This window comes from Watersipora subatra, chromosome 3, assembly GCF_963576615.1.
Source record: "Watersipora subatra chromosome 3, tzWatSuba1.1, whole genome shotgun sequence".
NCBI classification, from domain to species: Eukaryota; Metazoa; Bryozoa; class Gymnolaemata; order Cheilostomatida; family Watersiporidae; genus Watersipora; species Watersipora subatra.
The window spans coordinates 13,644,306-13,657,205 of record NC_088710.1 but is presented as its reverse complement, the minus strand read 5'-3'; the positions used below and the strand labels follow the sequence as shown (position 1 = coordinate 13,657,205).

At 36.8% G+C, this 12,900-nt stretch overlaps 1 protein-coding gene across 1 annotated transcript in view; it reads right to left on the bottom strand.

Moving 5' to 3' along the window:
• The window catches only part of LOC137392285 (golgin subfamily A member 3-like), a 38,069-nt gene that overhangs the window by 9,663 nt on the left and 15,506 nt on the right, over positions 1-12,900 (bottom strand). The window contains exons 8-18 of the mRNA XM_068078956.1: positions 12,294-12,417; positions 9,438-9,728; positions 8,266-8,421; positions 6,959-7,258; positions 6,053-6,286; positions 4,854-5,063; positions 3,899-4,065; positions 3,221-3,318; positions 1,944-2,158; positions 724-867; positions 132-266 (exon numbers count right to left, since the gene is read on the bottom strand). Of these exons, the coding sequence (XP_067935057.1) occupies positions 132-266; positions 724-867; positions 1,944-2,158; positions 3,221-3,318; positions 3,899-4,065; positions 4,854-5,063; positions 6,053-6,286; positions 6,959-7,258; positions 8,266-8,421; positions 9,438-9,728; positions 12,294-12,417 (2,074 nt within the window). The remainder of the gene's footprint in view (positions 1-131; positions 267-723; positions 868-1,943; positions 2,159-3,220; positions 3,319-3,898; positions 4,066-4,853; positions 5,064-6,052; positions 6,287-6,958; positions 7,259-8,265; positions 8,422-9,437; positions 9,729-12,293; positions 12,418-12,900) is intronic.

Sequence of the window (12,900 nt, the reverse complement as noted above, 5' to 3'; positions counted from 1 at the left end):
CGATGGTGACTATTCCATGGTCATCTCTCATAAGGTTTAAATATGTTTTCATCTTAGAAAGGTGCTAATGACTTTTCCAAGAGTAAGTACAGAGAGTTGAAGAAGTGCAAACCTACCATGAATCTACTTACCTGCATCTCATCACAGATGATGGGGTTCTTAGCTGAGTTTTCAGAAACACTTCTCCTCAACTGCTCCAATTCTATCTTCGCTGACCGGTACTCCTTGTTCAGCATCGCTATGTTAGTCGTCTGCTTCTCGGCCATCTTAAACAATAGAGAGAGAGGTATAAGCTTACGAGTACCGACTTCAGAATACGAGTGAGAATAACTTTGAGAATTTCTCATGTCTTACCTCAAGCTATGCATATCCTACTGCGGTGGACTATAAATCAGTTCAACTCGAGTACAAAGTGATTTTGCCGAAATTTAAATTAACAGCTTATACTGTAAGCTTATTGTACTTACAAAACTGTAAGTATTGTAAGTACTTACAATAGCTTGTAAGTACTTAAAATACTTATCGGCTATTGTAAGTATTCATCCTTAGATGACCGCATCTTGCTGTGTACGAAGACCAGTCAAAAATTGGTGAGAATTTTGTCATAATTAATTATAAGATAGCTTTAAATTTTTTTTCACTTGTTAACATCGTCTCCTATTTCTATATACTAGTCCCACCTTCCTACAAGGTTCTGAATTCCCTGGTGTAAACTGATTATACCTCGCTGACTGTGTTATACTCTGAACGAGCTGCCACCAGTGCCAAGGAATTCTTGTCTACTTCTTGTTTCAAGCACTCTACTTCCAGACGTAGGCGCTCCGCCTCTGACTTAGATTCCTCCCAGCTCTGCCGTTCAGAGTCCACCTGTCAAGCACAAGCCGGTGTCATTCAACACTAAGACAGTTCATCGTGAATTCACTTGTCATACTTGCCAAGCGAAGATGTTTAGTTTATATGCAGTAAATTCAGTCAAAAGACAACACAAACACCTAATATGTGGAAAGTCAGGTTACCTTTTCAAAACAACATAAAAGAGGACAATGCCAGTCTGACTAATGTGTGAATATCATCAACCGTATAACTGCTCATTTGTAGATGTTGGTATTGCTTGGTGCTGAGTCAGCTAAAAGCCTGACTATGTGTCTAAAGAACTCGGCTATATAGCAGCTACGGACAAGGTATTCAAATAAAGTTCATCTATTTTACAAAGTAAAACTTGCAGCTGCTGTTTTTAAAACTCAAAATTATTTGCAATATCAAGACTATTTAAAATGCAACAGCTAACAAAAATGTTACTATTAACATGCAAAATGCCATAAACGTTTTATACTATTAAAACTGTGCATAGTTGCAATAGGTTTTAAATGATAGTACAGAGTTAGAGCTACCATAGCACCCGACATGCTGTTCCGTGTTACACAAAAGAGTTTAGACTTAAAAGGTAGCTACATCAGTGCAGTTTTCGAAAGTGGAAAATATTGGAGTCGCAGTAGCACATGGCAAATGTGTTGTTTTAGGACTAAATGTTTTTACAGTTTTACAGGAGTTTTTTGTATGTTAAAGACATTCCTCATGAATAAATCTCATTACTCTAACAGTGTATCTATGTTAGAAAGGTGGTATCTCTATGAATAAATCTCGTTAATCTAACAGTGCATCTATGTTAGAAAGGCGGTATCTCTATGAATAAATCTTGTTACTCTAACAGCATATCTATGTTTGAAAGGTGGTATCTCTATAAATAAATCTCGTTACTCTAACAGTGTATCTATGTTAGAAAGGCAGTATCTCTATGAATAAATATTTGAAAACATAATATATATGACTATCCTCCTCTGTATAAAACTCACCTAGTGTGTAGAAAAATGAGAGCTTCTCGGTGATACAAAGTGTGAGCTATAACAATGATGAGCACCTGCTCACAATTGTCACACACTCACCTGACTCTGAAGGTCGTGGTGTAGAAGAGCCTGTTTGTTCAAATCATCTTCGAGCTGCCGGATCTTAATCTTTTGTTCTTCGCTCTCTTCATCGTGTTTAGCGGTGAGTGTCTGGCTGGCAGCACTTAGCTGGACTAATGCTGACTCTCGCTGACCTAGTGCTGACTCGAGCTCGCTTGTGTGCTGCTTGGCCTTATTGTGCTGTTCCTTGAGGGCTGCAAAGGTCAGCAGATGCAATAGCGGACTTAAGGCTTGAATGCGAAATTCACACTAATCAAGGAACAGAACGGGATTGTGTTTTTCAGAGAATTGTAAAAATATTCACTATAAGCGATGAATGCTGCCATATACAGTTGGTTTTGCATCAATATACAAAAGCTTCACATTCTCAACTCTTTCACTACTAAATTAACTTTTTACTGGGACTTACCTAATCAAGTCTTCGGCAAGACCTAATATTTGACACGGGCGCATATAAGTTGTCATAACTTTCAAACCACACAGTTTATGAAAAATACGTCAATGCCAAAATAATTCGGTCAAGATTTTACTTCAGCTGATGCCATAAAAATTCCAGAAATGTGTTGCAGAATGAGCTCGGACCCTTATTTGACCATTTGAGCAACTATCATGAGCATGTCAGAGTCAGACAAGTTATCAATATTATTACAGCTTATGGCATTATTATTACTGATAAAAAATAAAATAATCAATCTCAGTAAAGTAGTAATACTATTGTCTAATAAAAAATAATCCAGTCTATTGATCTACAATTAGAAAAACCTCCGTACTGTAATGCGTCTGATATGACTGGTCATTGCAAAGAAATATCAAAAAACTCTTGCAAAGCGAAACTACGCTCAAGATAGGCTGTAAACCTATTTTCTATTGGCTCAATGCATACAGATAATTGTTTCATTTCGTTTAAGTACAGATACAATAGGTTAATGAATTATCTACTCACTAATCAGAAACGTTATGTACGGAGGCTGCTAAAGCCGCACCCATGGCTCTTGGTTATATGCAAATGCTGTGTCAACGCTGTGTCAGTTACTCACAACCCTTGCGAGTAACTACATGGCTCGTGGTATGCAAAGAGTTAACATTCTTGAACATATAATATTAAATGTAGAAATGTATTATTCTAGCCAAGCATATTTGTGCAGTGAATCTACTTACAAACTATTGCAATGAAATGAAGTCTATAAAACATGATTGTACTGATCTACCACTGTTTGTAGACACATTATACATAACTAGCCACAGGAAATGCTTACCCGCGAGCCTTCCACGCTCCTTCTCCAGCTCCATAGATATTTTCAAACTATTGTCACACTCAGCCCGGTGTCTGCTGATGCTCGCCTCACACTCCGCCCTGCACATACATCAGCCTTTAGGTTTATCAATTTCAGTGAATATATGATTATCAATGTTAGTGATTGAATTAGTCACAAAGTTACCAGAAAAAAGAAAAAGAACAATAAGATTTAATTACAACAGTCTAGGTACACAGTCTAGGTACACTATATGACACAAATGCAAACGTAGCAAACACTTTCACCTGTTGACACTCACACATCTAACTTCATGGCAGTTGCATGTGAGTGCACCATCCATACTGCAAAATTGTAGAGCTCTAAAATTGCTCAGTTTGCATTCGAAATGTCGGATTTGCCGGTGCGACATATGGGCGTGTCTGCAGCATGCATTATTTCTTTTTTGATAATTCATGAAAAGTAGCCACAATGGTTTGAATATTTAAGCACTTTTACGACGCTCATTTTCAGCAAGTGCCGTTACAAATTGTTGAATTTGTTATAGGACGGTATGCTTTATTATCTGCATTAAAATTATTACAAACTCTTAATAAAATAAGAAACACGTAAAAGTGCTTATAAAATTCCTTCGCCTACTCCAATAACATTTGCTCACGCAAAATAAATAATAACAAATACCTTTCTAATGCGAGTTGTTGCTGACACTGTGACAGCGCTGCTGTGGAGATCTGAAGCCTTCTCTCATACTCCTTAACAGTTGATTCGACACCAGAGTGGTAGGTAGTTATCTGTTTCTCTAAATCTGACTTTTGGAGTTGTGTCGCTTCTAATTGGGATCTGAGAGCCTGCGGTAAACAAAACAACAAAGATCAACACTTTTATGACTAGAAACCCAGATACCTTGTAGATGAGAGTAAGTGTCTATTACATAGCAGTGAACGAATTGAGCATGAATGACAAGTTCTGGCAGAGAGAAAGCAGAAAAAGAATGAAGTTGACCTAGCAGAGAGGACGATCCTAGATAAACAAGCAGAAAAATATTTTCTACAAACAAGTAAAGTATTGATACAAAAAAGAAAATACAGCAAGCATTTTGAAAGGTTACTGCATGCTTTATTCTATTTTGAAGTAAGAAAAAAGCATGGAAGGCTGAATTTATTCTTACCGTACCCGTAATCTACAACACTTCAATCTAAGGCTACGAGATTAGAGCATGGCTATATCAAAACCCATGTCTTCAAACTGTGATGTTTAAAGACATTTTGGACATCATATGTTTGAAGTTACATCGTTATATTTAGACAAATATTTGCCAACTTTTATGTCAAAAGATTTCTATGTATAGTTGACTGTAAATCAAAGTCTAAGTGTAGTTGATGGCAAGGTTCTTGCTATTTCTAATAAGTGTGTTTCTTATTATAGCCAAGCCCATTAATTACATTTAGGCCTGAATAATAAAATAATATTGTAACTGAGTGCAATATATTATATCTATCTAATAGCCACGTTTGCTCTAGCCATAGTATATTGTACATAATCTACCTAAAGCAGAACAGACTACCATCACATACCTACATGTATACCTGATCATAGAGTTAGTACCACCTAAAATCTGGTGATTGAATTAACCCACCTGAATTTGTGCATAGAGATGCTCTTGTTGAGAGGATGAAGATGCTTGGACCGACTCCTCATGAGCCCGCAGCTGCTGCCGAGCGGCATCTCTCTCCGCAATGGCCTGTTTGAGCTGGTTAGATATGAAGTTGATGGCAGTATTGTGGTCAGCGATCCTCTCCTTGATAGACAGTTCTACCTTCTGCATGGCCTGCTGAGCTTGCTCTACCTAGTACCGGGTTCAAATAGTTTAAAAAAATCAAGGAGTGAAGGAACAGAGGAGTGATGGGTAAAATACAAGCTCTATGGAGACAAAGGATCGCTATAGCCAGGGTTTACTATAGCCATAGTTCACTATAGCCATAGTTCACAATAGCCATAGTTCACTAGAGCCATAGTTCACTATAGCCATAGTTCACAATAGCCATAGTTCACTATAGCCATAGTTCACTATAGCCATAGTTCACTATAGCCATAGTTCACTAAAGCCATAGTTCACTATAGCAATGGTTCACTATAGCCATAGTTCACAATTGCCATATTTCACTATTATAGCTATAGTTCACTATAGCCATAGTTCACTATAGCAATGGTTCACTATAGTCATAGTTCACTATAGCCATGATAGTTCACAATAGCCATAGTTCACTATTATAGCCATAGTTCACTATAGCCATAGTTCACTATAGCCATAGTTCACTAAAGCCATAGTTCACTATAGCAATGGTTCACTATAGCCATAGTTCACAATTGCCATATTTTACTATTATAGCTATAGTTCACTATAGCCATAGTTCACTATAGCCATAGTTCACTATAGCCATAGTTCACTATAGCAATGGTTCACTATAGCCATAGTTCACAATAGCCATAGTTCACTATAGCCATAGTTCACTATAGCCATAGTTCACTATAGCCATAGTTCACTATAGCCATGGTTCACTATAACCATAGTTAACTATAGCCATAAATAAATAAAATCGCCTGAACACAGATATTTAGCATAGAACACAGAGAATAATGTAAACAAACAGGTGAGCATAGGCACAGAGTAGGTAGGCAATCAAAAAGTAAAACGGAAGACAACCGAAATGGCAGGAACACTTTACTGAGAGACTGGAGACCAACATAAATTTATCCAGAAATTCTCTTAGCGTCAACACTAAACGGCTGAGCCATAAAGTAGTCCATAAAAACTACCAGCTAAACCTACAGTACCTTCATCTGCTGCGCGTTGTACTTCTGTTGGAGGTTGGAATCTGACTTTCTAAGTTTGTTTTGTTCCTCTACTGTTGCAAGAGCCTCTCTCAGTTTCTCCTCGACGATCGCCTTCTCTGTGTGACCCTTCTGGAGGATATGCTCAAGTTCGGCAGCATTTGATTTCATATTAGTCAGCTGCTGCTCCAAAGTTCTCTTCTCAACTATGAGTCGCTCCGCCCGGTCTTCGGCATCCTGAGTCAAGTTTCATCAATATTTAGATTTTAGCAATTTCATCTATAATACTATTACGGTTGAGTCATTCATGCCCCTTGTGTTATTACCTTTCAATTATAAATAGCGCTGTCCTGTGATCAAGTTAATTAAATATTCAATTAGATTAAAGAAATAGTTTATCAACTTAAAACAATTCTGCGCTGTTATTTTTGTTATCCCACAAGCAGAATATTACAAGTGCTTGTAGTAATAATATCGGTACACTATTTTCACTATCTGCTGATGATGTCTTCAGAATCATCACATATCTATAATATACTAGTAATAGTCATCTAGCTGAACATTCATGCTTTCTCACTTAATAAAACAAAAAATGTAGGAAGGCTGTGGCTGACATTAGATTATCAGATTTCATATTTGATATCACTACTAGAAATAAAACGATAACACGGGGCATGGATATGTGTAATGAAGTATATGGATGTATATAAAGTATTTATAATGGTTTTTAGGCTGTGGAACGAATTAGACAAAATAAAATAAATTTTGATGAAAGTATTGCTTTTACGCGATTTCAACCTTGAGATAAGAAGTAAATATCAGAAAGATTTACCTCTGTATTTCGAGGTTTGACTGTACATTATCTCACATTATACTCTAAAGGATGGCAAAGAGCTAAAAATGGCCAACCTCGTAGTTGTGCCTTAAAGCAGCCATGTGTTCCTGAAGAACTGAGTGCTCCTGCTGCAGCCTCACATGCTCGTCAGAAGGTACTCCAGCGTGTGTTGCAGTTTGAACAGTCTCTGCTGCCTGCAGTTTGTGTACTAAGGCTGCTTTTTCTTTCTCCAACTCGAATACCTTCTGGGTTTTCTCCCCAAGTTCCTGTTTCATCACTTTGAAATTCTGTTCCACTTTAGCAGTATTTAGTTTAAGGGCCTCCGTAGCCTTAGCAAATGACTTTTTCTCTTCAAGCGCGGAGTTGAGGGACGCCTACAACCCAACCAATGATTTTATTAGAAATATCAAGAACATTGCATTAACTACACTTAGACCTTGATTTACAACCAACTATACATGTAAACCTTTTGACATATGACATAAAAGTTAAGCAAATATTTGTCTACATGTTTGCCCAACTTCAAATATATGATGTCTAAAATATCTTCAAACATCACAGTTTTATAAGTCAAAAAGGTGATAAAGATAAAAAAACTAAATTATGAAATAGTGAAAATATATAATATAATGTAAACTATATTTAGTATAACTTAAAGCAAGTTACGCCAGATACTTTTATCACTCTTTTCATCCACGAATCTACGCATTTCCAAACCTAAACTTTCATTCCCGTGTCTCTAAAGTAATACTGAAAACATTTTTTCACTGATTATTACTTTATTAATTTATATTTTACATATAATTTAAGTTCCAAAATACTTTATGTAATGTATTTAATTTAATGTTATTTATTTACTAGAAATTTTTGTGGTTACTTTTGAGTTTTGTAATAAATTAAATTAAACAAAATTTTAATGTATTTGAAAACATTATCTTAAATAAGTTGGTTTCAACGTGCAGAGAAAATATAAAAACAGAGTAACTTCACGCCGAGGTTTGACTACATAACATTAACACTAGTAGCAAGTTTAGCAATTAGTGACATCTCAGACATTACTAACCAGCTGTTCAGCTCATATAAGATTTGCTACAGACTCCTATATTCGCTGCTAAAAAGGGTAAGCAAACTTATAGTGGATTCAATCGATGTAAAAATATCACGAAAGAAAATGTTAATAAGAAAATGATTATCATACAGAAAACAAAAAAAGCATTACAATTACCTCACATCAATAAATTAAGACAAATATTCTGTATACAGCGCAAGTGTTATAGGAAACCTAAAGTTATAGAAAACCTAAAGTTATAGGAAACCTGAAGTTATAGGAAACCTAAAGTTATAGAAAACCTAAATTTATAGGAAACCTGAAGAGACAGACCTGCATAGCTGCCTTCTCCTGCTTAAGAGACTGAAGAAGGGAGCCTCTCTCTTTGTCTTGTTTTTGTAGCTTACGCAGCTGTGTCTCACTCTCCACCAGCCTCTCTCTAGTCATCTCTAGCTCCCTCGATGTTACCTGTTCAGCCTCTTGTGCCACCTACAGACCAACAGGACAGTCGAATAGACAATCATCAGTCATAACCACTTTCATAAGAGAGTCACCCGATTATGCCGCACACACCTGCAAGTCGTGGCATGCGATAACTTGAAAACATTTCTGTTAGTTGGTTGAGTGAGTAAATTGGAAGAGATGTATATTATTTGTTAATACTGTTATATTATATGGAGAGCGGCCGTGGCCTAGTGGTCTAGGGTGCCTGACCTGCAATCGACGGGTTCGGGTTCAATTCACAAAAAGGCTACTGGTGGTGACAGAAAAAGCATTCAACCTTAAATTGCACTCAAGAACTGGTTATGTCTCCAATCATTGAGGTTTCTTTGCCAGAGGGCTCTGAAATGTTCAGCAAAGCTCACAGAACCATTGTTCGTGCAACAATGCTCTTAAAAAAACCAACGCACACTCTTTTTGCAGTAAATTAAACAGACATCATACCCAACCTTCGAGGAATTGTGCTCTTACGCATGTAAGGTCAACTCAATGCTAAGGAATCTGGGTTTCTCCTCACACCCACCAAATCACAACTGTCAACTTAATGAAACAACTATTTATCCGCTGACAGCCAACTCTCTGCAAGCATCACCTCAGCCAATTAAAACTATCCTCTTTCTAAACTAGTCACTTTAAAATAAACTGAATAATAAAATATATCATTTCCTGCAGCACCGCTGTAAAAGCATCATCATGTTTCTAGACCAACAATCATGTTTATATTAAAATACTTGTTATAAGTAACTGCTGTCTATTTATAGCTACTCTTCAAAAAATAATCTATGAATGTAAAACCACATATTTTACTACATACATCTAGTATTGATCAAAGCAGAATGGCAATGGATTATCAGTAAAGTGATAAACTTTACTGATAATCAGATTAATCTTTACTAATAAGAAGATTATAACTTTACTTATCAGTAAAGTCATAATCTTCGCAGACAAATAATCCCTAAACACGCAGCATCTGCTAACAACAAGTCACACCTGAAGAGACATACCGTTAGACGTCTGTTGAGTTCATCCTGTTGAGTCTCCAGCACCTCGACCTGAGCCGATTTAGCTCGAAGGTCATGTTCGGCCTTCTGCAACTCTCTCTGCAGATCAGAGCTCTCCGTCATCAGCTTGCTCAATGCCATCCTCTCTTTTTCTATCTGCATCATCTTCTGCTGCCACGTGTACTCAGACAACCCCTTTTCCTTCTCGAGCTGCTCGAACCCTGCCTCTCGCTCTAACATGTCCGCCTCGATAGCCTCAAGATGTCGTATGAGTAATTGTTTCTCTGCCAGAGCCTGTCATAAACATCCAACGTCAATGCATACTCAGAGTAAATATCTGCAGTGTATATATGTAAATGTCATATAGGTTAAAAACAATAATAGTTACAATTACGGAGGACAAGAATTGTACACGTTGATAAACTAGTAACAAATAATAATAATGATACCATATTAATAATTAGTAACAGATAATAATAATAATACCATATTAATAACTAGTAACAAATAATAATAATAATAATAACACCATAATAAATTGAAAATATTAGCTCGTAGGGCTGCACACTTGACTAAAACTTGTGTACTACCGATCACGTATTCCAGCTCACCCCACTACCACCAATCGCATCACCAAATCTTTAAACGTGTTACCTTATACCCAACTTGCTCATATCTGCAAATATGCCACAGAATATTTGTATTCACCTTCCACACTTATGACAAACACTGTTTTCCATTCCATGACACCAAAATACTACATCCACCATCATGTTTCAGTTTATAAACTTTCTGCTACTACAACCTTCAATTCACTATCCTGCCTCATCTGCAATACCACTAGATTACTAACTCTTAAAACACGTCTGTTTAACTCTCTTAATATCTCTTGATTTTTGTCTTCTCAAATTTGTTTTGGTATGTAATGAAAAACATCATTTTGTTAATGATTATTAACGCAAATAAAAAGTTATGCAGTAGATGCTCCTATAACGTATACCCCCTCTAACGTAAATTCCAAATAACGCAAAAGATTTATGGGAAGTTGTTGGTTCGTACTACGTAAAAAGCTTTCATATAACGTAAAATGTCAAGTCAGGCGAGTTTCAAAATTGATTTGGATGTTAGTTTATCCCAATGCACTTGCCGAAGATAAAGTGATGTGCGTGTAGCGTTGTATCTATTATATATAACTTTCGCAACATTCTAGTTCATCGTAATAAATTGTCAAATGTGTCGACAAAACAGAGAATAGGATAGCTGCGCAACTGCTCATAAATACTTAAAAGTGATCGATTGGTGCAAGTGTTACAGCTTTGGTCTACCAATCTGAATGTCACGAGTTGGAGTATTGTCAAAAGTTATCTTTTATCCTAACCTTGACTCCCTGGGTATGGATAGACAACGAACAGGCCGAACCGCTTTTTACAGTGAAAAGATTTTGTTGTTTTGCCTTAATGTGGACTTACAAAATATTTGTTATTAATTTTACTTTGCAGAACAAACTTTGTTTAGAAAAAATAAGCAAATCGTTGTTGTAAATCAACATTGAAAATGTGTAGTTTCCATCAACTTGTTGTAAAATCACCGCAGTCATGATCTATAAAACCAGTGAGATTGATCATAAAAAGGAGAAAATTTGTCGATGCAAACCAATAATATAACAGTTACGGTACAGCCTACAAATTAAAAGAGTTGCATCAAGTTTTTCCTTTTTGCATGGCGGAAGGGGGAGTTTGGAAAGATCTTGGAACGGATTAGACAATGTAGGCCTACATGTATTTTACTGTCCTTATAACGTAAATTCCCTATGACGTAAACGTTCCTGAAACGGATTATATACTGTACGTTGTAGGAACCACCAACTGTACACACATACATACTGATATGCCTCAGTCAATAAGTGGTGGATTACAAGTTACTCTACATCTCCTAATAAATAAACTATAAATGACAATAAAAAAACTGCTCAAAAGCAGACAAATTGAAGAAAGAAGTCAAATTTAAATAGGCAGCATGTTACATATGGTTCTCGTGTATCTCCTTAACCCATACATTACTAATAGCTGTACTATGTTAATATCGTGTGATAATAACATAGCCATCTTAATTGGCCTAATGCATTTGACTCTTAGTCAGCATTTAAAACATTTTCCTGTCATAAGGTTACTTTCTCCTTATTATTCTTGCTCTACCTACGCAGGCTGACATGAACCATTTGAGCACGTGCCACGAAGATGATCAGATTGAGTTCATATTGAGAGAACCGCACACTGCTATGAGGTCTTCCATTGCACAGGTGGGTCTGAGCTCTGCTAGCTAGCATTCACTGCTGTTGTCATGGATCTGAAGCAGCCATGGCGAATGTTGATGGAATTGCGGATGTTTCAACTTTTTGGTGGTTTTTAATGTCTAATTTTAACTGTACAGTAGACGCTTTTATAACGTATACCTTCAATAATGTAAATTCCAGATAACGTTAGGAATTTATGTGAAAAATTTATAATTTAAATTTAATTGTTTTTTGAAAAATGTTGTCAATCACATGAAGACGTAAAATAATAATAAAAAATTAAAAGCCAATCTGAAATAAAGCAAAATCAATTTTTATCCATATTATAAAAAGATGTGATACATAACAGCAAATATAAAAACAAACTATTGTTAGATGACAACAATGATTGATGACAATTCCTAAATTGCTCTGCTAAAACATTATCTGTTTTCATATTTTTATGTTATGCATCAATAAAACAATAAATCCATAAAGCGTGTTTATCATAGAGTTTAACACAAAGTTGAATTTTTTTACCATATCCAGACTCACAAGCTAAATGTAGATGAATGAATGAGAAGTACCTTGTGTTGGGTGTCACTAAGCTGGTGTCTCAGCTGTGCACTCTCTACTTTTACTCTTTCCAAGGCATCTGCCTGGATAGAGACGAGGTTCTGGAGTTTGGTGAGCTCAGTCTGTAGGCTGCTCCTAAACAACATAAGATCATGGGTGCAGGAATATTATCATCAGCCATGCTAAATTCAGATGTTCATGTACTCATGGTTTTTTATAGCAACACCATCCTTCTGTTGACATATTTAAACATCTATAATCTATATTATTACTAGCTGCATTACCCGTCTACAGGAATAGATTCACGCGCAGCATAAGGTTTATTGAGAGTTGTCTTTCATACTGTAAAACAACTCCAAATATGCAGTTACATCTCCCTCTCTCCATCTCTCCCTCTTTCCCCTCTCTCCCTCTCCCTCTCTCCCCTCTCTCTCTCTCCCTCCCTCTTTCTCTCCCTCTCTCTCTCCCCCCCCCTCTCCTCCTCGCTCTCCCTCTCTCCCTCTTTCCCCTCTCTCCGTCTCTCCCCTCTCCCTCCCTCCCTCTTCCCCCTCTCCCTCTCTCTCCCTCTCTCCGTTTCTCCCCTCTCTCTCCCTCTCTCTCTCCCCTCTCTCTCTCTCC